The sequence below is a fragment of the Xyrauchen texanus genome, chromosome 8 (genome assembly GCF_025860055.1).
Source record: "Xyrauchen texanus isolate HMW12.3.18 chromosome 8, RBS_HiC_50CHRs, whole genome shotgun sequence".
Lineage (NCBI taxonomy): Eukaryota > Metazoa > Chordata > Actinopteri > Cypriniformes > Catostomidae > Xyrauchen > Xyrauchen texanus.
Window position 1 is genome coordinate 38,435,993 of NC_068283.1, and position 27,239 is coordinate 38,463,231.

At 36.8% G+C, this 27,239-nt stretch overlaps 1 protein-coding gene across 2 annotated transcripts; it reads left to right on the forward strand.

Moving 5' to 3' along the window:
• Positions 1 to 26,936, forward strand: LOC127647301 (target of Myb1 membrane trafficking protein-like). 2 transcript variants are annotated; one of them, XM_052131469.1, is made up of 16 exons: positions 41 to 123; positions 11,403 to 11,482; positions 12,115 to 12,193; positions 12,581 to 12,730; positions 12,834 to 12,968; positions 15,762 to 15,866; positions 16,582 to 16,698; positions 19,374 to 19,507; positions 20,533 to 20,572; positions 20,676 to 20,811; positions 20,920 to 20,962; positions 21,690 to 21,756; positions 21,974 to 22,042; positions 25,399 to 25,458; positions 25,889 to 25,916; positions 26,128 to 26,936. In XM_052131469.1, the coding sequence occupies exons 2-16, from the start codon at positions 11,445 to 11,447 to the stop codon at positions 26,220 to 26,222; spliced, it is 1,296 nt and encodes a 431-aa protein (XP_051987429.1). In that variant the 5' UTR covers positions 41 to 123; positions 11,403 to 11,444; the 3' UTR covers positions 26,223 to 26,936. The 2 variants fall into 2 exon arrangements, with proteins under 2 accessions (XP_051987428.1, XP_051987429.1); XM_052131468.1 differs by lacking the exon at positions 21,974 to 22,042 and having other exon boundaries at positions 1 to 123; positions 11,398 to 11,482.
• The last annotated feature ends 303 nt before the right edge of the window (positions 26,937 to 27,239 follow it).

A 27,239-nucleotide genomic window follows, 5' to 3' on the forward strand; every position in this document is an offset into this window, starting at 1 on the left:
TTTGTTTAAGCTCTTCAACTGATCAGCCAGAAGAAGCACAGCTCGGTGCAGGAGAGAAACTCTCTCGGAGGATGGAGTTTTTCATAGGAAACCCTTTTTCTACACCTGTGGGTCAACTAATAGGTTAGTATCACACTTTAGACGACTAATGTATCAAACGAGTATAATTACCGCGAGTATAATTTCAGCACTTCATAATTTTAACGTAATGTTTTGGGTACGACTGCGTGATGTTTGCAGTGACTTTAACAAATGTGCTTTTATTTGTGTGGTTAATTTATTTACAAGACAAATATGAACACGTATACATAATTTTATCAATAACAGCAAATGATACGATTAAATTTGATCGACATCTCGTTCGTTCAATCCAATATCGAAGGCGGGATCAAAAACTGCTGGCCGTTCTCATGATTGGTACAATTGCATGTCAATCAAACGCTATCTACCAATAGTGGTGAAGTAAGGCGGGGCGAAGGGTTTGTTGCCATTTTTTTTTTTTTTTATTGCATTTCTGAGAACATACAAAATCAATGCCAGGGGAAAATACAGTCGAGAGTACAATCACAGGTTATAAAGTGTTTGTTGGCATTTTTCACGTCTCAATGCACCCTAATGACGTTTTGACCCATTTCTTTGCTACACTTATTTAGAAAAGGACTATTTCAACCAAAGAATTATTCTTAAGTCCAGTTAAACTCAATACACTTGTTTTTGCTTAGAAACACAGTATTGGTGGCAATATTTTTATCACTTTCAAATGGTGTAGTCTTGTCTTGGTCAGTGCAAGTCAAATCATCTCAATAGCAGTTAGTTATGGAGGGACTGGGACTGTTTGTTCCAGCCAAACACCCTAATTATAACAAAAGCTAAATTTTCGCAATGTTCTGCTCATCCGGGATTGCTGTCTCTGTTTGATGAATATTAGTTTCAGTTTGCCTGAATACATTTAAAGGCATAGTTCACAAAAAAAAAAAAAAAAAAGGGAAATTCTGTCATTATTTATTAACCCTCATGTCGCTCCCCCATATGCAGTTATTTTCTTCTATGGAATACTAAAAGCCTCGGCACACTCACAGAGAAATGCTTCTTCATTCTTCACTCAAAGCCAGGAAAAGTTTCAAGGACATGCTGTTTGCAAACATTCAGACACTGGCCACACCCCTGGGGGAGGCTTTAGAGGAGCATTTAAAAATGAGGACCATCAAGGCGACATGTAAAACATAAAATAATATGACATGAAAATGTGTTATCGATGACTCGATGCCTTCATCTCTGGCCTTGTTCAGACTGCCTCTAAAATCAGATTTTTTGCATATCCAGATGAGTCTTTGATAGTCTGGACAGCAAAAAAAAAAAACACATGAAATCAGATTTTTCCGAATATGATTCAAACCACATCAGGAGGTGGTTTCAAATGCGATTGAAATCAGATTTTTTTCAGATGCGTCTCAGTCCGGACGCTCTGCCTGCTCAATTCGGATATCAAATGATCTTTTGTGTCATTATTGTGTCATTATTCTGAGTTTTTCTTGTGTGGCATAGGAGTTCTGCCCCGCGACTGGACCGGGCGCTTAATTTATATATTTATTATTTATTTATTTTTATTCATTAATTTTTATTATTCGTATTTTAATTATTATTTATTCATTTTTTTACATTCAACAAAAAAATACAATAAACGTACAGTACATAATAACAACAATAACAATTATAAAAAACAACAATAAAAAATAAATACATTTTATAAATTGTAAAAATAATGTAAAAAAAAATAAAATAAATAAGAGGGCCATTATATCACATAAAAAAGATCACATGAAGAGCCCAAAAGCAGAACAAATACTAACAGTCCTTATAGCTTTCTTATTAACAGATACTGAGATCACATTTCAATAATTTTCCATTTATTTTAAGAAAATAGATAAAACAGGTTTACCGTTTGAATATGTGCATTTGTGAATGTAAAATTTGCTTGGGAAATTTTTTTAAATTAATAACAAAACAGATATTTTCTTTTCTGGGGTCCGAGTCAAAATACCCAAATATAATGTTTCTCATATGCCTGGCAAAATTACATTTGACAAAAACACAAATATCTTTCCAAAGCTTCTGAGTGTAGTGACACGACCAGCATAAGTGTGCCATTGTTTTGTCAGAGTTCAGACAAAAAGAGCTTGTTAAATTAATGTCTACGCTAAACTTTTGTATAAATTTAGGACAGGGTGCTTATTTGGAGAGCGAGATGATGCACCTCCATTTTTCCCGCATATGTTTTGAAAGCATCGTCATGTGGGTACGCCAACATTGTTTCCAAAGCAACCCATGCAGATAGGTTGTTTATGTCTGAACGCCTGCAAAGATCTGATTTGCCTGCAGTCTGAACATGGCCTTAGTGTGTAATTCACATGAAATCAGTAAAAGAAGCTGTTTTAACCACTCGATTATGATTTAAAGTAGGGATGCACCGAAATTTCGGCCGCCGAAAATTTTCGGCCGAAAATGGCACTTTCAGCACTTTCGGTTTTCGGCCGAAAGAGAAAAAAGGCCGAAAATATGAGCCGAAAATATATACCTCCTCGCCCCGCCCCTCAGTGCTCAGATTTCAATCTGGATCGATCTAGCCCTTATCACAGCGCTACCAAACAAAGGCCGATCATGTCAGCGGTGTGGAAATTCTTCAAAGTTTCTGATAAGGACATCAAATTTGCGATCTGCTGTGTTTATTCAGCAGAACTTTCAAGATATATATATACAGAATACAACAAGAGATTCTACAGGAAAATGTCACAACTAGCGCAGCTACACCACAACTTGAGACGTATTTATCTGAACTACGCCAGAAGCGACAATCCCCTTGACTACGGTCGCATAAACAAAGACCGCTTTCCTTTGCTTGAGCGGATTGCGCACAGGTATTTATCTGCCCAAGCACCAGCACAGAGAGTGAGAGACTGTTCAGTGCAGCATCTCATGTTCTTGATGAGCTTTCTGACAGGAGAGACTGTCAGAACGTTTAGCAACTTTTGTTCTTGAAGAGAAACCTGTCACTTGTAGTTAAATAGAAAGCGGTCCAATATGATGTGAATAGCAATTACATTACACTTGTTCTTCACCTGAGGATACATCTGTCGTTTACAGTTGAGGTTGGATTTAGTTCAATTACTGCTGTTTTGCACAATCATTTTCACTTAAAGTGTGCATACGTTTACATAAACAGAATAGAGCACTGATCTATATATATAATTATATATTATAGTTATATATAGATCAGTGGAATAGAGGCCTTCTGCCATTCTGTGTTCTGCCTGTTGTTTTAATTAAAATTACTGTTGCATATTTAAACTTTTTGAAAGATGTCAGCTAAGTTCATTTCTTGACTCTTGTTTTGCATATAATAGTTTTCTAAAACTTTACATTATTTGGATAATTGTTAATAAAATCCCCATTTTAAGAAGAAGAATATTTAATATAGTTTTAATATATTTTTTGTCCAATATTGGGGTGCTACTTTCAATAAAAGTGTGATTTATTTTATTGGTTTGTAGTTTTTCAATTCAGATTAATTAAATTCATGAAATGAATGAAAAAGTTTTAATACAATTATACACAACATTTTTTTTTTTTTTTTTAAATAGGTAAAAATTTCGGTTTCGGTTTTCGGCCAAGTGCATCCTGGATTTTCGGTTTCGGCCCAGAATTTTCATTTCGGTGCATCCCTAATTTAAAGTAATATTTATGGCATCATTTTTATATCACCAGAACTTGAATTAAAAAAGCTGTTTAAAAGGAATGTTATCGGAAATATGTTGCACATATTTTCACAGGTTGTGAAATGTAAGTTTTTATTCTTAAGGGATTGATTTCAGTTCGTGAAATTCAGATCTGAATATTCAGGTTGTTGAATACGGGTTGAGAAATTCAAGGATGGGAATCCGGGAATGCAAGGAAGAGACATTCGCAAAAAGTTATTTTGAACAACTGTGACAACAGCATTGTGAAAACACAAAAAGGTATATTTTAGGGATACTTATTATAATGTTTCATTAATATGTTTTGAAGAAAAGATCAACTTCATCAGTAAATTGGATCCTTCACCTAATGGCAAGTTTCATCACGAACCTTATTTCACAATCATATGAGCAAAGGACATTTACCAAAGGAAATGAATAATCAAACCTCATTTTAAGTGCAAGTCTTAAAACAAATATTATAATTGTACTCGAAATATTAATTAATATATCTAAAAATAAAAAGATAGATTTCTATACGTCTGTTAAACGGTTGTGAGATCAAAAATGATTGAACGTGTGTGTGTGTGTGTGTGTGTGTGTGTGTGTGTGTGTGTATATATATATTTCTCTGCCATCAGAGAACAACAGAGTGTGTTTAATCATTATATCCAAGGTAGCTGCTTCTTGTTGATACTGTAAATATGGGAAATAATGTGTTGTAATGTGTTGCATGTCTTGGCTGTTTGATATTCTGTTCTTAATTGTTTACATTACCAGTCTGGATTGCTTGAGTTAGCATGCCATCTCGCTTTTTTGGATAGTCTAACCTCATATGTAGATTTGTAGACTACTGATGATTTGTCAGTGTCTCATTTATTATGCTTATGTTCAGGCAGACCACGTTACCTTCATGATAATACAATTCTGGGCTCCATCTTTATACTTTACCGAAGTGTTCTTCTATGTGCATTTGCATTGTACCCCTTACTAAAATTAGACCGCAGTATTCTCTTATAGTTTATTTTGTCTTGCATGTAATGCATGCATGAAATATAAAAAGTGATCATTACACGAGTGATCATTACACGATCATTACACGAGTAACACGAGTCAGCCTTTTTCTGCCTCACTTTTTCTATTTAAGTATTAACAATCAGACACACACACACACAAAACATAGTAATGATAATACTGAGGCCTATAAAGTATTCTGTCATTTCCTGTAGCTATTATTAATTAGGTATTATTATATTCATTTCCTATACACTCAATTTGTGCATATACCAAAACAATTATAATTCACGGTAATGCATGAGCATATTGAGCTGTTACATCACTGTTGCATCACTGTTACATCACTGTTGCATCACTGTTACATCATTGTTGCATCACTGTTGCATCACTGTGACATCACTGTATGATCACGCAGCCTTTGTGATCAAAATTCCATTTACTTTCAGACAGTGACTGCGAGGGATGCGACAAAAGCCAGCAAAAGTTTAGTTTCTATTTATAAATCTTGAAAAGTTGATACTGCTGTTTACTTACCAGAGCCAACATTTTATTTTTCTTTCATTAAAGTTTTATCTCTCTGGTGACATGGCTTCATTTCGTCCAAGTCAAGCAGCAATGAAGGGGGAGAACAGAGATAAAACACTTGAATTTTTCTGCTTTATTTAAACATTTCAGTTATCTGTGCACATATCAAATACAGTACATATGTTCATCTATGTATATAAGTTCATAACAGCCAGACAATGCCATGTGACACATTATAATAATAATAAAAAAGCACTATAATGTCAGTGTACAGTATATTTTTTTATGTGTATATACTAATGTTGGTTAATAAACAACACATAAGATTATGAAGCACAGACTGTATTCACACCACCAGACAACAATGGTAACGTTAGTCATAAACACTGCCTCTGTTGCTTTCGCTTTTCATGTGTTCTTCGTGAGTTAAAAGCAGCTCTTACATTCATACAGGCGTGATCTTCCACACAGACCACTAAACAACACAAACCTTTGTACCGCTGAGATTGGCCGGTGTTATGGATCACGTGGGGATCATGTTATCTGGGCATGTATGATTTAGATTTAGATTTAGATTTATTGCCATTTGCACAAAGCAGTAAAAGTACATTGGAATTCTTGTGCGTAACTCTTGAGTCAAAATTTATAAGAATAACACTAATACAATATAATAAAAAAACCGATATATACATTAATTTAATTTAACAAAAAACAAATGTAAAATACATTTTTATATAAAAACTCTATCTGGCATAGCCATTCATAGACCGTCGAGTGTATGAATTAAGTGTCCCTGCTATGATGCATGTGAATAATTTTAATGGCCTTTTCAGCAGATTTGTTCTATGTGAATTGCCAAAGAAAAGACATTATGCACATTATTACAAATGTAGGCTGTATATATATATATATATATATATGTATGTATACTGCTATATATGTATGTATAGTATACTGTACACTCACCTAAAGGATTATTAGGAACACCATACTAATACTGTGTTTGACCCCCTTTCGCCTTCAGAACTGCCTTAATTCTACATGGCATTGATTCAACAAGGTGCTGAAAGCATTCTTTAGAAATGTTGGCCCATATTGATAGGATAGCATCTTGCAGTTGATGGAGATTTGTGGGATGCACATCCAGGGCACGAAGCTCCCGTTCCACCACATCCCAAAGATGCTCTATTGGGTTGAGATCTGGTGACTGTGGGGGCCATTTTAGTACAGTGAACTCATTGTCATGTTCAAGAAACCAATTTGAAATGATTCGAGCTTTGTGACATGGTGCATTATCCTGCTGGAAGTATCCATCAGAGGATGGGTACATGGTGGCCATAAAGAGATGGACATGGTCAGAAACAATGCTCAGGTAGGCCGTGGCATTTAAACGATGCCCAATTGGCACTAAGGGGCCTAAAGTGTGCCAAGAAAACATCCCCCACACCATTACACCACCACCACCAGCCTGCACAGTGGTAACAAGGCATGATGGATCCATGTTCTCATTCTGTTTATGCCAAATTCTGACTCTACCATCTGAATGTCTCAACAGAAATCGAGACTCATCAGACCAGGCAACATTTTTCCAGTCTTCAACGGTCCAATTTTAGTGAGCTCTTGCAAATTGTAGCCTCTTTTTCCTATTTGTAGTGGAGATGAGTGGTACCCGGTGGGGTCTTCTGCTGTTGTAGCCCATCCGCCTCAAGGTTGTGCGTGTTGTGGCTTCACAAATGCTTTGCTGCATACCTTGGTTGTAACGAGTGGTTATTTCAGGCAAAGTTGCTCTTCTATCAGCTTGAATCAGTCGGCCCATTCTCCTCTGACCTCTAGCATCAACAAGGCATTTTCGCCCACAGGACTGCAACATACTGGATGTTTTTCCTTTTTCACACCATTCTTTGTAAACCCTAGAAATGGTTGTGCGTGAAAATCCCAGTAACTGAGCAGATTGTGAAATACTCAGACCGGCCCGTCTGGCACCAACAACCATGCCACGCTCAAAATTGCTTAAATCACCTTTCTTTCCCATTCTGACATTCAGTTTGGAGTTCAGGAGATTGTCTTGACCAGGACCACACCCCTAAATGCATTGAAGCAACTGCCATGTGATTGGTTGATTAGATAATTGCATTAATGAGAAATTGAACAGGTGTTCCTAATAATCCTTTAGGTGAGTGTATATATTCATGAATTCATTTAAAATAACTTTTTTGAGCAGTTTCCATCGCTTTGCTATTGTCAAAGAGAGAAATGGATTACATCGACGTTCATTTGCTCCGGATGTCATCTTCCAATTTCTCAACCCGTATTTAACATCCTGAATATTGAGACCTGAATTTCACGACCTGAAATATATATTTTTTTGGGTGGAGAAATCACACAAAATATTATTCAAATATTTAAAATTAACAGCATCAATTTTGATAACATCAAATTACACACTCTTTTTTTCCAGATCATGAATTCGGAGGCTTTTTCAAATTCAAGCTCTGGTGATATAAAAATGATTCCATTCATGCAGTTGGTAAAAGGTAATTTGTAATGTTTACATGCTATAAGCAGCCATAATATGCACCGATTGCATGCGGTTTTTGTCATTTATGATGACACTGATACTACTGCAAAGATAGGTGTATAAAAGTGCTGTGAATGGCTGCAGATGGCACATGAGGGAAGCAGCACTTAACAGTATTTGAGTGGATTTGATTCCTTTTGTTGACTAATTATACAAAAAACATAAATTGTATGTTGCAATGACATGTTCTTGGAAAATGTCTCAATGTGAACGATCGAACAGATGCAGGTCAATTTTGACCAGCTCACTATTAACTCCACACGCCGGTGTGTTCATGTTGACCGATCTTAACTGACTGAACAGGAATTAGATGTCGGCCTCAAAGTAGGTGGAGCTCCAGGTCACACCTGACCGATAATATGGACCAAAGGCAGTAAGATTTTTAGCAGCCAGTAAGAAGTTTTCCTGAAAGTTTGCGCTGGCGAGCTGTTAGAACCACCGATACAAACTCAAAAACACCTTCGTTTTGGTAACGGTTTGTTCAAAATTACATCACACCTGTTCGTTCTTAGATATTTTGAATGTGTGAGTAAATAATCATTTAATATAGTTTTTTTGAGTGAACATTTCCTTAAAAGTTATTAGCCCCATTATACAACAACACAGGCAGTGTAATGATGGAACGTGCCCTTTCAAGCTGCTGAAAAGCCTGTTTTCCCTGCCCAGATGCTGAGCCTTAAGCACTGTAAACAATACAACAAGTCATGTACAGCGTGTTAGTCAGCACTAGCTCAGCTGTACCAGTTATGAATGTGGATGGGATTTCTGTAATCCATAATGAGTTACTGTAAATATGAGAATTCTTTGAAGTTATTCTGGTCTCTTGATGACTGTTGTTATTATCATTATGTCACCATACAGTAAGTTCAGTGCTTGTATCTATGGGGTTGTTTTGGAGATATAAACCACACCACTGATGAGTAAGATAACAATAATGTCGTGATATAAGAGCAGAGCTGAGTAGACAGGCAAGTCAGTGCTTTTGTTTGAATGTGTATGTGATTGTATGTCAGATGAATGCCATAGTAAGATCGATTTATGGTTAATTAATCTACAAATGATTCTGTTAATAAGGAGCTTTACTTTTTACTGCAAGCCATTTTGACATGTAATCATGTGCAGGAGGATATAGATATCAGCATTTCATTTTTCACTAGTTAAATGACCATGAGCTGTGGGGAAAAGCATTTAACTTTTATAAGCGTATAAAAGTTATTTATAATTTTTTTTTAGTAATTAAAATAAAAAAGAAATTTCAACTAGTAAAAATGCTCATTTTTTATATTTGTAAATGTCAACATGTTAGATTTTATATATTAAATATATGGAAATGGATTTTCAGATATCAGTGCACTGAAGAGTATTTAAATATATCTTTATTACTTTATTACTAGTTACATTATATCTGAAATTAACATTGTCAGTAGTAAAAACGAGGGCTGCACGATTTGGGGAAAATGTCATATTGCGATTATTGAGGCTAATATTGCGATATAATAAACACATGGTATCATGAGTCAACTTGCTTGGAACTTTAATTTTGCACAGTACCTCTTTCTCTGCTCGGTGTCGGTTATCTTAAAGCCAAAATATCGCCATATAACCAGGGTTTTTCTGGCTCAAAATGAGGCGGAGGTGGTACCATACTGATCAAAATAGTGACGTTAAAAACACGTTGGCTTTGCGTTAATACGCTACTAATGATGCGCACTCTAACACATCTCCGTGTTAGAGTGCGCATCACCCGGCAGAACTTTAAATCTCTCCCGGTCTCGACTCCCGCTCAGATCGGGTCTCTTCCGCGACTGGTTGAAGCTGCTCTCACCACACCGAGAATGACAGTTTTGGAGTTTGTGCTTATTTACATGGCATGCTCCCGTATTATTTGAAGCTTAATTAAGGTTGATATAAAGACAAATGCCATGCTGTGATCTGTGTTTCTATCAGACACTCAAGCTGCAGCGCTCCTGTCATCTCACGTGTCATCATTATAGACTGGTCATCTTTATTAGCGGTGTAATGGGCAAACAGCTCTCAGAGAGAATGGGCTGTCACGTCCACACATGCACTTATTTATTTAATAAAATCGCCACAAAAAACATTTTGCCGTCATATAATCGAACAGGCTGACATTGCGATTGTGATATGATTATTCGTGCAGCACTAGTAAAAACCAAATAATATTAAAGCATATTTACAAGTTGTAATTCAGTTATTGATATCAGGAATGGACATTTGCACTAGTAACAATCCCATTATTGATATAAAAATTGTTTCGACTTGTAAGCACATAGCTGATTTGTGTTTTTGTCATTTTTAAATTGCGTTTTGAACAGGAGTAAACCACAGATCATTGTGAAATTCTACAATTGAAAATTGAGTTACAGATACTACTTTTATCATCATTTTAACTAGTGAAAATTTTATTGCAGATATCTATCATTTGTATACTGCACATGATTAAATGTTAAAAGTAGGGATGCACCGATGTATCGGCCAAACATCGGTATCGGCCGATATTCGCCTTGTTGACTGACAACGGCCTATCGGCAAATACGATGGCATGGCAGTTGGTGATATTTATCTGATTATATGTCTTGGTTATTTGCGGTCAACTTGGACAACATTTGCCTAGCCAGCTGCCGTTTCGGAGAAGATCCAACAGGTGGTACTATAATACCACCCACAGCCACTGGCTAGACATGACTGGCATGACGTAAGAGGGCAACGGATGCCGCGCGCACGTGTGGTTTGTTGTCAAATAAGTGCAAGATAATGTCGGTGGTGTGGGAGTATTTTACTGTCTGGTCTGTGATTTATGTATAGCATAGCATGTGTATAGCAGGTGTTTAGCATGTGTTTAGCATGTGTATAGCATGTGTATAGCAGGTGTATAGCAGGTGTATAGCAGGTGTATAGCAGGTGTATAGCAGGTGTATAGCAGGTGTATAGCATGTGTATAGCATGTGTATAGCAAGTGTATAGCAGGTGTATAGCAGGTGTATAGCATGTGTATAGCAGGTGTATAGCAGGTGTATAAGCAGGCTAAAAGTAATTTTTCACAAATGAATCTTTGTTATTTGAAAGGTTATATTAAACGTTGTTTCATAAACTTGTATGATTGAATTTGTGCTCATTCAAAGATAGTGTGATGCAGGGCTGAAAGACTTCAAAACAGCTCATTTATTTTTATAATGAAGATTTCTTTGTTTCACTGGCACAAAAGTGGGATTAAATAACAGTAAAACAAAATAAACAAACAAACCAAAAAATCGGTATCAGCCAAATTGTTATTTTAAACATCAGCACAGAATTTCACAATCGGTGCATCCCTAGTTAAAAGGGTTTCCTATACTTGTTAGCTTGTCAACACAAACAGCGGTTAATAAACCTGCATACATGTCTGTTTGCTTTTGGGTAGATCTGTGTTTCTGCATTTTGTTTAGTTGTGAATAAGCAGAAAGATATTTTCAGCCAGAACATGTTGTTGCGTTCTTTAAAATATGCACCATTGTGTGTTTGATTTTTGTTTTGTCTCTCGCTTAGAACAGGCCACCAGTTCTTCTCTCCCATCAGAAGACTGGGGCCTCAACATGGAGATCTGTGACATAATAAATGAAACAGAGGACGGGTATGTATGCTGAGGACGGATGTGTGTTTATACTGCCATGGCAATGAAATTTAAGTCATTGCATTAAATAACATTGATGGTGGTGTAGTGGACTAAAGCACATAACTGGTAATCAGAAGGTTGCTGGTTCGATTCCCACAGTCACTACCATTGTGTCCTTGAGTAAGGCACTTAACTCCAGGTTGCTCCAGGGTGATTGTCCCTGTAATAATTGCACTGTAAGTCGCTTTGGATAAAAGCATCTGCCAAATGCATAAATGTAAATGTAACAAAATATCAAACCAACTGGCATTTGCAAACAATGTACTTTGCTTACATTTAACCAACCAGAAATGGTCCAAAGCTTTTTTGTACTTCATTTTGAACAGTATATGTGATGTTTTAGTTACATTTACATTTATGCATTTGGCAGACGCTTTAATCCATAGCAATTTACAGTGCACTTATTACAGGGACAATCCCCCCTGGAGCAACCTGGAGTTAAGTGCCTTGCTCAAGGACACAATGGTGGTGGCCGTGGGGTTCGAACCAGTGTCCTTCTGATTACCAGATTACCAGTTGTGTGCTTAGACCACTACACCACTTCTGATTTGCATAACATTTTAACTGCTTTGTTGCAATACTGTTTGTAGGCCTAAAGATGCAGTCAGAGCAATAAAGAAGAGGATCTTGGGAAATAGAAATTTTAAAGAGGTCATGCTAGCTTTGAGTGTAAGTGTCAAACGTATTGTCAACATCACCAATTCCTTATCTATCTTGTTCCATATTTCGGCACATACTTGATTGTTAAAGCTTTTTAATCTCAGTTTAATATGTAGAGACGACTATACAGTATGCAAGCCAAAAGAAGTGTAAAGACTGTGGCTCTGAGGTGCTATCAAAACATTGCTATTCATTTAAGCATCCAGACCAGCCTGAAACAGCAACATTAACTCAACCACTGGCATGAATTTGGGGCGGGACAGATCTGTTTGTTCAACCAATGTTGCAAATTACACACTTCTGCTTTAAATAGCTAGACACAACTTTCACACTTATACTCTCTTTTGAAGTATTCTGCTAGTACATTGTTACAATGAGCCTTTGGTTTTGCTGCAGGTGTTGGAGGCCTGTGTTAAGAATTGCTGCCACAAATTTCACATCTACGTGTCCACCAGAGACTTTGTGGAGAACGTTTTAGTGCAATCCCTACTGCCTAAAAATAACCCTCCAATGGTTCTTCAAGAAAGAGTGCTGAGCATGATACAGGTCCAAAAAACAAACAAGTCCTTTTGTCAGTTCAACTGGTGCTTAGTATTCAGACAAAGCACAGGGTGTGTCTGTCATCTGATCTTGTGCTCTCTCTCACTAGGCGTGGTCCGATGCCTTTCGTAGTTCTCCAGATCTGACTGGGGTTGTGACCGTGTATGAGGATCTCAGGAGGAGAGGTGTGGAGTTTCCAGCGACAGAACTGAATGGATATTCCCCTATTCACACTCCCAACAGGGTATAACTTGTGCAAATACACAGTATACACAAACCAATACTGTTAGACTCAATGTTTTTAAAACAATAGAGCGCAACGGTAGGTTTCCGGAAGTAAAAATCCCATTCGTTTTCTCCATAGGCAAATTGATTTTAACAATAACTTATAAAACTTTAAAGACAGACCTATCGTGAGCACCAAGGTTGTTCATCGATGGTCTATGCTTCTGTTGAAGCCATCGGTCCACGTTATTTCAACTTGTTTAAAGGAATATTCCCGGTTCAATACAAGTTAAGCTCAATGGTAACACTGTTAACATTAGTTAACATCATTAGTTAACATAAACTAATATTGAGCAGTTCTTTTACAGCATTTATTAATGATATAAAAATATTTTGTTTATTGACTGTTCATGATAATTAATGCATTAATTAATGTTAACTAGTGGAACCTTTTTTATAGGTGTTACCACCTCAATCGACAGCTTTTGTGGCATAATGTTGATAACCACAAAATTGAATTTCGACTGGTCCCTCCTTTAAAAAAAAAGTTAAAATCGAGGTTACAGTGAGGTTACAATGGAAGTGAATGGGGACCATTTTTGGTGGGCTTAAAGGCAGAAATGTAAGGCTTATTAATGTCTTCTGAAATGATATGATAGTTGTTGGTGAGAAAAAATCTCAATATTTAAGTCCATTTTTACTATAAATTCTCCTCCCAAAAAAAGTTTGTAATGTTGTGATTCACGTCGCAGCTGGTTGGTGTGGTTCATGGCTTAGAACTATTTTCTGAAGGATTTTATGAAATACTTATGGAAAAATGAATGTGAAAAATTCTTCTGGAACCAATAAGGCTGAAAAATTGGCCGGGTACTGTTGCGCTCTATTTTGTAATTATGTCAATGCTCACATTTTAAAGGGATAGTTCGCCCAAAAATTTTAATTGTCTCATCATTTACACACTCTCATGCCATCCCAGATGTAAATGACTTTCTTTATTATGCTGAACACAAACTAAGGTTATTAGAAGAATATTTCAGCTCTGTTGGTCAATACAATATAAGTGAATGTTGACCAGAACTTTGAGCTCCAAAAAGCACATAAAGGCAGCATAAAAGTGGGTTAATCAATGTCATCTGAAGTGATCCAATCGATTTTGGGTGAGAACAGACTAAAATGTAACACCTTTTTCTCTGTAAATCTTGACAGCAGTCTCCTTTGGCGATCATGATTTTGAGCTTGATTACACTGTAGCACCATCAAGCACTCTGCACATGCATCAAGCACTAGGAAGTGTAATCGAGCTTGAAATCATGATCGTTCCTAGAGACTCCAAAGATAAGATGACCAGTTTGGTCTGTTCTCACTCAAAATTGAAATGATCACTTCCGAAGACATGGATTTAACCACTGGAGTCGTAAGGGTTACTTTTATGTTGCCTTTATGTGCTTTTTGGAATTTCAAAGGTCTTGCCACCATTCAGTTGAATTGAAATGACCTACAAACCTTAAATATTCTTCTAAAAATCTTTGTTTGTGTTCTGCCGAAGAAAGTAAGTCATGCACATCTGGCGTAGTGGACTAAAGCGCAGAACTTGTAATCAGATGGTTGCTGGTTCGATCCCCACAGCCACCACCATTGTGTCCTTGAGCAAGGCACATAACTCCAGGTTGCTCTGGGGGGATTGTCCCTGTAATAAGTGCACTGTAAGTCACTTTGGATAAAAGCGTCTGCCAAATGCATAAATGTAAATGTAAAAACAATTATAATGCCATAGAAGACCCTCACAAAAATGTACCATGGTAACTATAGTTTCAGCAAACATTACATTGGTTCTACAGTTATTTGTGTTCTGAGTGGATTTTAGCATGTTGCTTTACAGTTGTTCTGGATGGTTCTAGGTAGTTGCTTACAGGTCCATGTAGGGTTTTCGCCACCTTTCATCACACAATTACAGGACGGTTGAGCATTTTGAGCACGAGTCGAGGGTTTATTTTGCCTGCTTTATTGTCTGCCATATGAACATCATAAATCAGCTTATTAAGTAAGTTATAGCACCCCTTTCCTGAACAGGCCATGTTAGGTTTAATTCATGTTCATAGCACAAACAACAAGACACGTTTTAATTACGTAATTTTGTATTGTGCAATTGAATTTCTGCGACACTAGCGCCACCATATGGAATTACAAAATAAACGTTGTTTTCAAACAGCCTTCCATATTACACCCCCTATGTGCTGTTTATCGAACAAACGGAAAGTCTCTAACCCAACTCTGGCCATTGGTTGAGTCAATGCTGTTGCTTCGGGCTTGACAGGTCGCTCAAAACAAACAGGAAGTTGATTGTGCCACAAAGACACAGTGTTTACAGTTTTCGAGAATTGCTTACTAATAGTTGTCTCTGCATATTAAGCTGGTATTGGAGAAAGTATTTAAACACTGAAAAAGTTACTGTCAGCATACTGCTCTCGGCTGGTAAAATTTGTTTTCTTTTATACTCTGGGTTTGTAAACAAGCACGATTTAAGCACAAGGAACAACTATCTTGATAAATATAGCACTTACAGTTGGAAAGAGCCGTTCGACTCGGACACCCTACTCCATAGACATATTGTTTTTGGCATATAAAATAGGGACGTATGAGCAATAATATCAGTGGTTCTTGCAAGGGCAACTGCTAATAACTAAAGTATTTTTGCTGGAACCCCATACCATCTTAATAGATCCTCTCTCAAGAGACTTATGCCTTTGTCCCCTGATTCAGTTTCATTTTCTTAGTTTGTATTTATTAATTTATGACTGCTTGACTCCAACAGAGTGTTGACTCCATGTCTCCGGTAACAGCGCATGCAGAGCAGCACACAGTCAATGCATCGCAACCACAGAATACAGAGACTCCCCTCACAATGTCACCTCAACAGGTAAAACACAAGCAGTCCTGCAGACTAACGTGTCACAGTCCCGCTAAAGGGTGTTTAGGGCTGTAACATTGTGGGTTTAAGGACTGAACAAAATGCCTTTGATTGACTAACCAGACTAAAACGAGAGAAACCAGTCAGAGGGCATTGATGTAGCAAATTATGATTTTCATTTGCATATTACATCACTTTATTGTGGAACTCTATTTATCTCTACATATCTGTGCTCTTCAAAAGTTTGGACTTGCACGTGATACATTTTTCAAAAACCTTGTCATTGAAAGGCTTACGTTTAAATGCTTGAAATGACTTTTGCAGACAAATATAAACTGTAACTGTGTTTGTATTTCTTCACAAAAAGGAAATGTAATGGATGAGTTGAACCAGATTGTAAAGGAAAAGCAGCCAATAGGTGTCCAGCATACATGGAAACTTATTCAATACTGTTTAAAATGCATCTCAGGATGCACATCATGACGTTGGTTGAGCGAATGCCCATTTTGTGCATTGGCTGTAATCTACACAAAGGGTGGCTATTATATAAGCTAGTTTTGATTAGTAGAGCATACTTCTATTTGTGTCATTTCATAGTTTTGATGACTTCACTATTTTTCTTAAATGTGGTAAATGGCAAAAATGAAGAATGAGTAGGTGTGTCCAAACTTTTGAAGTGGTGTTTGCCATTTATTGTTGGTTTCAGCAAGTGGCTGTGTTTCAGATTAAGCAGTTGAATGCCGAACTGGAAGTGGTACGAAATAATCTTTCGGTGATGTCAGACATGATGTCACAGATGGAGCCCGGAAGCATTGAGCAATCCGACACCGATCTGATGCAGGTTAGAATCGCTCACACCCACACTAGCGGCGGTTCCACATCATAGACCAAACTAATTATATTTAAACAAATCATCAATGCATTATGACTGCATAATAATATTTAGTGGGGTAAAGTGTCATTTAAGTTCAATATTTATTCATTATTCGCCTATGGTGCATAAGAGACCATCTGAAAAGACCACATCACTGGTGTCCAAGTGTTCAAATCAACTGCCGTGCATGCTCTGTCTTAAACACTGATATCAAAACATTTCCAAAGATATTAAATTGTATGTATAACTTACACCTTTAACTGAATTAATCCATTCATTCATTCTTGGACGCCTCCGTCGTTTTAGTGCTGTGGGTGGAGTTTCCAGACAGTCCCTTACAAGCGCCAGTCAACGAAAGCCCATCTGATAATTTTAGGCATAATTCTCCAGCTTCAACAAGCGATGGCCATTAGAGTTCAAGTTTTATGCCAGTATGATATAGTCATATATTCTTTAACCTAACGTGCTAATGATATCATTGTAAAATTGTCGGCTCAAGAGTAAATGTAAGTGAAAGTTACTTTTATAGTGCAATTTCCCACATTATTATCACAAAACATGGTTTTCTGTCTTCTTGAATGCACCTGAGCACAATTCGTGAGAGACCGCTCTTATTTGGCCATACAAACAATGAAATGACTCCGAAGGAACAGATTTGAAGAAACGGGTATGAAGAAACAGCAGTTAGCGTTATACAGGGCCACCTGCAATGGCAAATGTATTATGAATGCACTTAAAACATAAAATTGGAACCATTGTTAAACCACCCCACTAAAGCCCAAATCAATAACTTGCCTTCAGTGAGAAAGGCTCATACATACAATAAGCTCACCACGTCAACACACTTCAGCCTAATATATATACAGATTAACATTGGTACTGTTGGGTTCAGGCGCAAGAATAAAAGCAAATGCTCAACTAACCAGGGGACACAGAACAAAGCTTCAGAGATGATTCTGCTGCTTCTCTTGCAAACATTATGCAAGAGAAGCACTAAATAGTTGTCAAGGAAGATACAAACACAAACGTCCACTTTATGAACATCAATCAAATACTTAATGCACAGTGCACCAATCACAAGGGAGAGGCACACATGTGCTCAATAATGGAGAATTGAGCTTAATATTAACAACAGCATTCTCTAATAAGAGGCGAACACCAATCGTGCTCAATAAGGAATGCACATAGACACTGTCAGACATAACAATTATTAAAAAACACATTAATGTCATCTTACTGGTCACTTATACTTACGATGCATGCAACTGTTTTAAACTCATAGTAATGGAGATTGATACAAGCATTTAAAAATCCACTTGTTACATTGGACCATTTAACATGAACTAGTGAATTTAAAAATGTGCTTAAAAATACTTAAAAGTAGCTTAAATACGCACACCTGAATATACAAACACTCTCTGTCTTTCTTCAGCATGTACACGTCCATATTTGTTCTTTAAAGGGACAGTTCACCCAAAAATGAAATTCTGTCATCATTTTCTCAACTTCATGGTGTTCCAAACTTGTATGTCTTTCTTTCTTCTGTGAAACAACAAAAGTAGACTTCACTTTCATTTAGGGCTGTCAATCGATTAACATTTGTAATCAAATTAATATCAATATGTAATAATAAATTATAACAAATAAATGTCATTTTGAATAATTAAAATTATTATAAATATACTATGAAATAAATATTAAAATTCAGATAATTCAAATATATAACATCTTTTACATACAGTATATACACATACTTTATATACATATAAATATATATATATACAAAGTCTTTATATATACATACAGTTTATAATGTGTGTGTGTATACCTATATATGTATATGTGTGTATGTATAATGTATGTATACACAGTGTACTCTTGTGGCTAAGTATTTAGATGATACAAAAAGTGGCTTTAAAGCCAAAATATTGTTTGTTTTATTTCCATATCATGAACATAACCCAATTATTGGCCTACTTCACTCTGCTCTATTTTTAATGTTTGGTATGCGTCAGACTGGTGCTTTTGGAACGTCTAACTTTGGTTGCATCGCATCTGAATCATTTTCAGCGCCTCTTAGCACTTGTTTTGTATATGTCTTTGAAAAGTGCATCTCAAAATCCCTGCATTCTGTTGTGCTCAGTCCACCTGTTTTCGAGCACAAAAGCCTGTCTGTGCGAAGCTGTGCTTCCTGCTCATTGTACAGCTGTGCAGCTGGTGCATTGACTGCCTCCTACAGCATCAAGGTGGTAAATCAAGCTTAAATTGCTCCAATGGTAGGAATAGTCCTTATTACGGAATTTACGTACAGGTTGGGGGCATAACTAATTGCGTTCATTTTTATTAAATCATTAAATCAACATATTTACTTTCATTGTAAGGAAACATGATGTAAGAAATGTCAAATGGTGACTGAGGCCAACATTCCGCCTAACATCTAATTTTGTGTTCCGTATAAGAAAGAAAGTCATGCAGGTTTGTAGCAGCATCAAGGTGAATAAATGATGACAGAATTTTCATTTTTGTGTGAACTATCCCTTTAATATAATGCATACATTTACAACCCATAAATGTTACAATTTGTTGCCCATAGCTGCCGTTTTTTTCTCTCCACTCACCTTCCTCTCTCTTCTGGTCAGTAGCAGCTCTACTCCATGTGCAAGGATATGCAGGGCCGAATGGTCAAACTCATACCCAGACTGGCAGATGAAAAACTTACAGAGCAGTTACTAATGGTCAATGATGACATGAACACTACCTTTGCACAATATCACAGGTTAGAGGAAAAACCATGTCATCGATGGTTTAATGTCATGATGTTATGAATGTGTTGTGAGCATCCATTAGTGTTCATAAACTCATTTAATCAATGCAAAGGGGACCTGCAAGGTGTAGATGACTTGTAAAAATAGGGTGAATTAATGAGCACGAGCCTTATTCCTTATTCACCATTATATAATACAACACAGTGTAAATGTTATTTTTAATAAAGTAAAAAATAAATACATTTACAATGATGGTAACAATTTCAGACATAGGTTAAATAAAGTCAAGCTAAGCTGTTTTCTTGTCAAATTTGTTCAATTTAAACGCATCCACCAGTTTTCTTGACTGGGCGGCGCTATGATGATTCTGATTGCTGCTGGTGAGTTTTCTGGTTCTGGTCTCTATAAGAAGCAAAAGACAACCGAAACTAGTGATCTAGATGGAAAACTTTCCCTTTATAGTTTATAAAGTGTTAGTTAGTTTATAAAGGGATAGTTCACCCCAAAATACAAATAAAAAATCTCTCATCATTTACTCACCCTCATGCCAGTCCCAGACTTTCTTTCTTCTGCAGAACACAAATGAAGATTTTTAGAAGAATATTTAGGCTCTGTGGGTCATTACAAAGTAAGTGAATGGTGATCAAAACTTTGAAGCTCTAAAAAGGACATAAAGGCAGCATAAAAGTAATCCATAAGACTCCGGTGGTTTAATCAACGTCTTCTAAAGTGATCAAATTGATTTTGGGTTAGAACAGACCAAAGTATAACTCCCTTTTCATTATAAATCGTGACATCAGCGGTCTCATTGGCGATCATGATTTCAAGCTCGATTACACTTCTTACTAGGAAGTGCAATCGAGCTTGAAATCATGATTGCCAAGAAGACCGCTGATGTCACGATTTTCGCGCTTAAGGAAAAGGTGGATCGTGATGGAGAGATAAACTATAATTAGAAAGTCTTACATTAACACACATAAAATGAATTTAATTACTTGTCTCACCACTAGTGTTATCCAACTTCTCTCTTGTTTAGATTTGAAAGACATCTCAGCATACAGAGCAATGCACAATCTGTAAGAAAACATATATTTAATATTAAATACACAATAATGAGCAAAGGTTGGTTCTAAATGATTTGATAATAAATGTGCATAATATTTCATTGTTTTACTTCAGAGCCCAGCTTACACAAACCTCATTGACCTCGGTGCTGCTTCGGAAACTCCTAACCAATCGAAGGCAGCAAATACTGCTCATTGTGCAGTCAGCCAATCAACTGTCAACACACTGTCCAATCAGATGGCAGGGTTAAGTAAGTGTCACTTTTCCTTATGTTTCTTTATCATTTCTGCTCGTGTTTTATTGAAATATGTATTTTCGTAGCTAATAAACCATAATTATGATTTAAAATTTGCTACAGGCACAAAGGCAGATGTAAACAAAAGCAGCTCACTGCAAAAAAGGTAAAAGTCCTATAAACGCAGCACATATATGTATACAGCAAATCCTTAAAGGGACAGTCACCCAAAAATTAAAATACTGTCATGATTTACTCACCCTCATGCCATCCCAGATGTGTGTGATCTTTCTTTCTTCTGCAGAAAACAAATGAAGATTTTTAGAAGAAATCTCAGCTCTGTAGGTCCATACAATGCAAGTGAATGGGGACTGAACATTTTAAGCTCCAACAAGCACATAAAGGCAGCATAAAAGTAGTCCATATGACTCCAGTGGTTAAATCCAAGTCTTTTTAGGTCTTTTTAGGTCATCTAATCAATTTTAAGTGAAAACAGACCAATATGTAACTCCATTTTCACTGTATATCTTTCCATTGTTGAACTTCCTAGTGCTTAATGCATGCGCAGAGCGCTAGATGGCGCTAGAAAGTTGAATCAAGCTTAAAATCATGATCACCGTGGAGACTGCTGATGTCAAGATGTATAGTAAAAATGGAATTAAATTACTAGTTTTAGTCACAATTCACTTGCATTGTATGGACCTGCAGAGCGGAGATATTTTTCGAAAGTCGCACACATCTGGGATGGCAGGATGGTGATTAAATGATGAATTTCATTTTTTGGGTGAACTTTTATTTTAACTCTACGTATGAACAATAGTAACATGGATGCATGCCTTCGAAAGTGCCACTAATAACCTAGTAACTAATCTTTTGTTGTGGTTTGTGGACAGTCCAGAAACCTCTTCAGCACTTGGGGGACTGGATGCTACACAAAGAAAGCAACAGGACATTGGAGAGGTAGGCATTTCTGAATTATTTAATCCTAAAGAAAGGATATCATGTTTGAAATAGAGCTTGCAAATGGCATCTCTTTGTATTTTGAGGGAACAGCATTAATTATGTGTGTATCTCCTTTGGAACAGCATTTAGTATGTGTTTTTACTTGTGTTCACTTGCTATTGGATGCCACACTATATGTGTCCATCATTTATAAAGGCTGTCTGTCTATGTTAAGGATGAAAGTCTAGACCCCACCTCCCTCAGCAGCTCACCTCAGTTTCATTGGATGGTTGAAAAGGGAATGGTGGGTCTGATTAGCTGATGAGATGGTTTGCATTTTGATGTGCCATTGGCTGAGTTGGGTTTTGTTTCCCCTCAGATTGTGAACCATTTTTTCCCCCTTTGGTGAATGCTGAATGTCATTTCTCTTTCTTTGTGTTGCTCTGTTGCTTGCATGTTTTGAGGATCTTTACTGGATGTTCTTTGGGAAGGTTTGCTGTTTTTTCAGTGGTTCTCAAATGGTTTTGCTTCAAAATCCAGATTTTACATTAAATGTAACTGTGGTAATTGTTTCAAAATGTCCTTAGAATCAAACAGTGAAATGTATTACTATAATATATATATATATATATATATATATATATATATATATATATATATATATATATATATATATATATAAAAAAATCATTATTAAATGAATAAATTAAAATAGTATGATTCGCTGTAGGCAATAATTCACTACACAGGAAATATTGTGGCTGGTAACACTATGTTCAAACTGTAACGTTTAATATAGTCTGGGTCGTATTTATTTTTTTATTTTTACCTTGTATGGGTTTGTTCATGGTTTTCAAGGATGAGGGCATGTCTAGCAACCTGGCCATGTTGGCATCTACCTAATTTAGCTGGATTCTGCCAGTGACAGATTTAATTTGCACCAGAAAACTATTTGAATGTACAGCTTTTGACGTCAACAACAAAAGATATGGATGCCTTTTTGCCTCCCTTTTAAAAAGGGCCTTTCACCACTGGTGGTACTAAAGCACGTTTAGGTACTTTTCCCCAGGTTTAGTGCATTTTTGCCTCCCTTTTTAAAAAGGGCCTTTCACCACTGGTGGTACTAAAGCACGTTTTAGGTACTTTTCCCCAGGTTTAGTGCATTTTTGCCTCCCTTTTAAAAGGGCCTTTCACCACTGGTGGTACTAAAGCTCGTTTTAGGTACTTTTCCCCAGGTTTAGTGCATTTTTGCCTCCCTTTTTAAAAAGGGCCTTTCACCACTGGTGGTACTAAAGCACGTTTTAGGTACTTTTCCCCAGGTTTAGTGCATTTTTGCCTCCCTTTTAAAAGGGCCTTTCACCACTGGTGGTACTAAAGCACGTTTTAGGTACTTTTCCCCAGGTTTAGTGCATTTTTGCCTCCCTTTTAAAAGGGGCCTTTCACCACTGGTGGTACTAAAGCACGTTTTAGGTACTTTTCCCCAGGTTTAGTGCATTTTTGCCTCCCTTTTAAAAGGGCCTTTCACCACTGGTGGTACTAAAGCTCGTTTTAGGTACTTTTCCCCAGGTTTAGTGCATTTTTGCCTCCCTTTTAAAAGGGGCCTTTCACCACTGGTGGTACTAAAGCACGTTTTAGGTACTTTTTCCCAGGTTTAGTGCTTTTTGCCTCCCTTTTAAAAGGGCCTTTCACCACTGGTGGTACTACAGCTTGTTTTAGGTACTTTTCCCCGGTTTTAGTGCATTTTTGCCTCCCTTTTATAAAGGGCCTTTCACCACTGGTGGTACTAAAGCACGATTTAGGTACTTTTCCCCGGGTTTAGTGTATTTTTGCCTCCCTTTTAAAAGGGGCCTTTCACCACTGGTGGTACTAAAGCACGTTTTAGGTACTTTTCCCCAGGTTTAGTGCTTTTTGCCTCCCTTTTATAAAGGGCCTTTCACCACTGGTGGTACTAAAGCACGATTTAGGTACTTTTCCCCGGGTTTAGTGTATTTTTGCCTCCCTTTTATAAAGGGCCTTTCACCACTGGTGGTACTAAAACATGTTTTAGGTTCTTCTCCCCGGGTTTAGTGTGTTTTTGTCTCCCTTTTTAAAAAGGGCCTTTCACCACTGGTGGTACTAAAGCACGTTTTAGGTACTTAAAGGTGTAGTGCTTTTTGTCGCTTTCGCACCTAACGAACTATAGTTCCCCGAAGCCTTTTAGGGGACATTTTAGCTCCTACTCTGGGGTAGATACTTTTAGGGTGTATAAGAACTGTGGCAGGTGCTTCAGTTTGTGATTGGACAAAACCTGCATTGAGAAAGCAGAGGAGCTCCACAGCCACCATTATTAAACAAACTAGCTGCTAGCCTGCTACTTGGAGGATTGAGAGAATTTTTCAATTCCCTTAACAGAAATAACATATAACAAACAAAGTATCTAAAGAGAATCAGCCTTTTCATGGATGTGTATGCGTGACTTCATCGGGAGATACGCTTTGAGTTTTCATCACATCTGTACTGAAAATAAAGTAATTTCTGGATTACTACTTTTTTCTGGTTTGATGGATATAAATCAGATGTTTATCGAGAGTGAATACTTGAACTTTATTGTACACTAAATCCAGTTTACATGAGGGAAGTATTGCCTGATACTGCGTGGTTAACTTGCATCAAGACGTCTTCTTTAAGTCAATGAGTGACACTTTCAGTACAATAATTTGTATTGTGTCATAAAAGCCTTTATTATAAAAGACTGTGTTGATAAATAGATTTATAATGCATTTTCAACAAGTTGTCTGGTGAGTTCAGCGTGTGCTGTGTGGGTAAAGCGCGCTTTCGCCACCTCGTCTCATCTATTCGCTCTGGCTTCAGCACGGAGCACCGCACGCACACCTCGCGAGCCCAGTTTAACCTGTAACCTGAAGACACAAGCTGTGTCCGAAAGCTGGTAAATGCTGTATAAGGATGGATGAAGGTAGGATGAAATAAGGTGCTTTTTAAACTGTTCAGATAGTTCCATTCATCCAAAAACACTGTTGTCCAAACCATTAACTGATAAGGCAGCTGCCTACATTTTCTGATGCAGCCACATTTCGTATTAAACCGCTCTGAACAAACAAAAGTGTAGCTCCAATTCCAGCGACTTCTGACGGTGTTGTTGATTTTGTTGTTCTTGAAACGCACATGTAAATATTGTCAGAATAAAAATGCTCTTAACTAGATGAGGTCACAGTGGTGGTTACTTTTGTGAATGCAACAGAGGGAAGGTCTCCTTGGGTGTTCCGTTCCTCATAAGAGTTCTTATCTAGAAAGTTACTGAGGGAAAAGTACCATGACTGTGGGTGGAAAAGGGTCTAAAGTTACTATTTATTTTGCTGTGGATGATTATATGCTCAGTTGCATTTTTTTTCCCAGAACTGACTTTTGACCCATTTTTGGGTCGAGACCCACCATTTGAGAACCACTGGTGTAGTTTTCTCAGGTCTGGATCCTTTCAGCCTTATTTTATGGTGCTACCAACTTTCAAACCATCTTCTAAATCCAATCATCAGGTTGCACCAGGACTGGAACATATTGATTTTATATATATATATATATATATATATAGGTGTGGTTTGGAACTGGTATTTACATTTAAAATATATGAACATTAGTAAACTACCATGTTTCTTCTGCTGTCAGATCCCTGTCGATCAGAGTGAAGTGATGGATGACATTGAACGATGGCTTGATGTGGATAATGTGAGTGCAAGTCTGATTCCGGAAGTAAAAATCCAATAATTTTATTCAGTTGGGGAATAGATTTGTAACCATAACGATTCAAGTCACCAAGGTCAATTTTGATTACATGTTTGATTACATGTATTGTTTAATGGGTCCAACTTTAAATTTTGTGTTTTAAACTACTATGTACCAACATTGAAATACATTACAATGCAATGCATTTATTGTGTATTTATTGTAAACATATATATATATATATATAATATAAATACATTGAATCACTTTAATGAATGCATACTGTGGTAGTTTAATACACCTAATACAAAGTGGGTCTGTTTATGTGTTCATAAATTCAGTTGTCATTTTTGCATGTGGCTGTTTTATGTTGATGTTGAAGCACCAGCATTTAATAAATGCATTTATTGTTTGTTCTGTCTTTGTGGTGCAGGAAGATGACGTGGAGGTGACAAGTGAAGGTACCCTGGTTACAGTATTTTAATGACATTTCATGTCATTCAGTGATGGCACAAAAGAAAAATGCAGTTATGCAATGGAGCTTATACTCTAAGATTACATTTACACATTTGCTAATCTTTTCTACTGCATATAAGTGGCTACTACAAGAATCTGTGAAAGACAGCTGCATCTGGAAATCTCAAAGTCTCTCTCTTTCTCTCTCTCTTTCAGAGTTTGATAAGTTCCTTGCAGAAAGAGCAAAAGCAGCTGATCATCTTCCATCAGCAGCGATGCCGCACCACGACCCCAGCCGTTCGCAACCGTAGCTCTGGGCTGGATTTACATCTCTAGAGCAGCAATGAACCTGTTAACAATGTCCAATATTGCAGATCGCAAACAGATTGTCAGTTTATTTCCATTTGCTTACTTTCCAGTTTGTTTATAGCAGTTTTGGTTCATCCCTTACAATGTTCTGTCTCTTTATTGAACTTAATAAATGTAAGCTCTAGGTGCAGGTGATGATGATGATGATGTTTAATATAGTTCTGATTTTGCACATGTATCAAATTATGAAGTGTGTTTTATAACTAGACACTAATTTCAGTGGTACAAAAAACACTTTAAATAATGAAGAATGGCCCCATGGTGAAGAACTCCTTGATCTTTACTAAGGATCATGATTGATGAGCTTAAAGTTGTTAATGTATATACACTAAATCTATTAAGACTGTATGAATGAGGTGGTCCTTCAGTGAGAAGTGTACTGTCAGTAGGAATGTTCGTTTGTGTAACAATCACTCATTAAAAACCTTAAACATCATATTAGTTATGTTAAAGTTAAATAAAGGTTATTTGGAAATAATTATAGAGAAAGCATATCTTATTGTTGATGCAATGAAACAAGTCATTATGTATTCTATTCTATTCTATTCTATTGCTTTTAACATGAAGCTTATTTGCATATGTGGCACGCCCTCTAGTGCAAACTATCATTAATGCAACCACACAGTATTGAATATTTTGCCTTTAATAAAATCAAATCAAAATCACTTTATTGTCACATTACCATGTACACAAGTCTTGTGTGCAGCTTCGAGCAACATAGCAGTCATGACAGTGACGAGATACCAATTACATATACTTACACAACACAATAGGCCTAATGATATACAATGTACAGTAGACAATAGGCTACATACAATATAGAATACACATACAATTAAATAGGGTATATCAAAATATATGTACAGTAGTTATATTGTGGGGAATATATTTGACAGTCCAGTGTGAGATAATAAGATTAATAAAGTGCAGTGCTGATATATTGATCATGAGAGATCAAG

What these genes read in the sequence shown, in the direction of transcription:
- LOC127647301 (XM_052131468.1), top strand. Translation starts at nt 72, where the DNA reads ATGGAGTTTTTCATAGGAAACCCTTTTTCTACACCTGTGGGTCAACTA. An exon ending in ACCTGTGGGTCAACTAATAG is followed by an intron (nt 124 to 11,397) that starts GTTAGTATCACA and finishes TCTCTCGCTTAG; the next exon opens with AACAGGCCACCAGTTCTTCT. An exon ending in GAGTGCTGAGCATGATACAG is followed by an intron (nt 12,731 to 12,833) that starts GTCCAAAAAACA and finishes CTCTCTCACTAG; the next exon opens with GCGTGGTCCGATGCCTTTCG.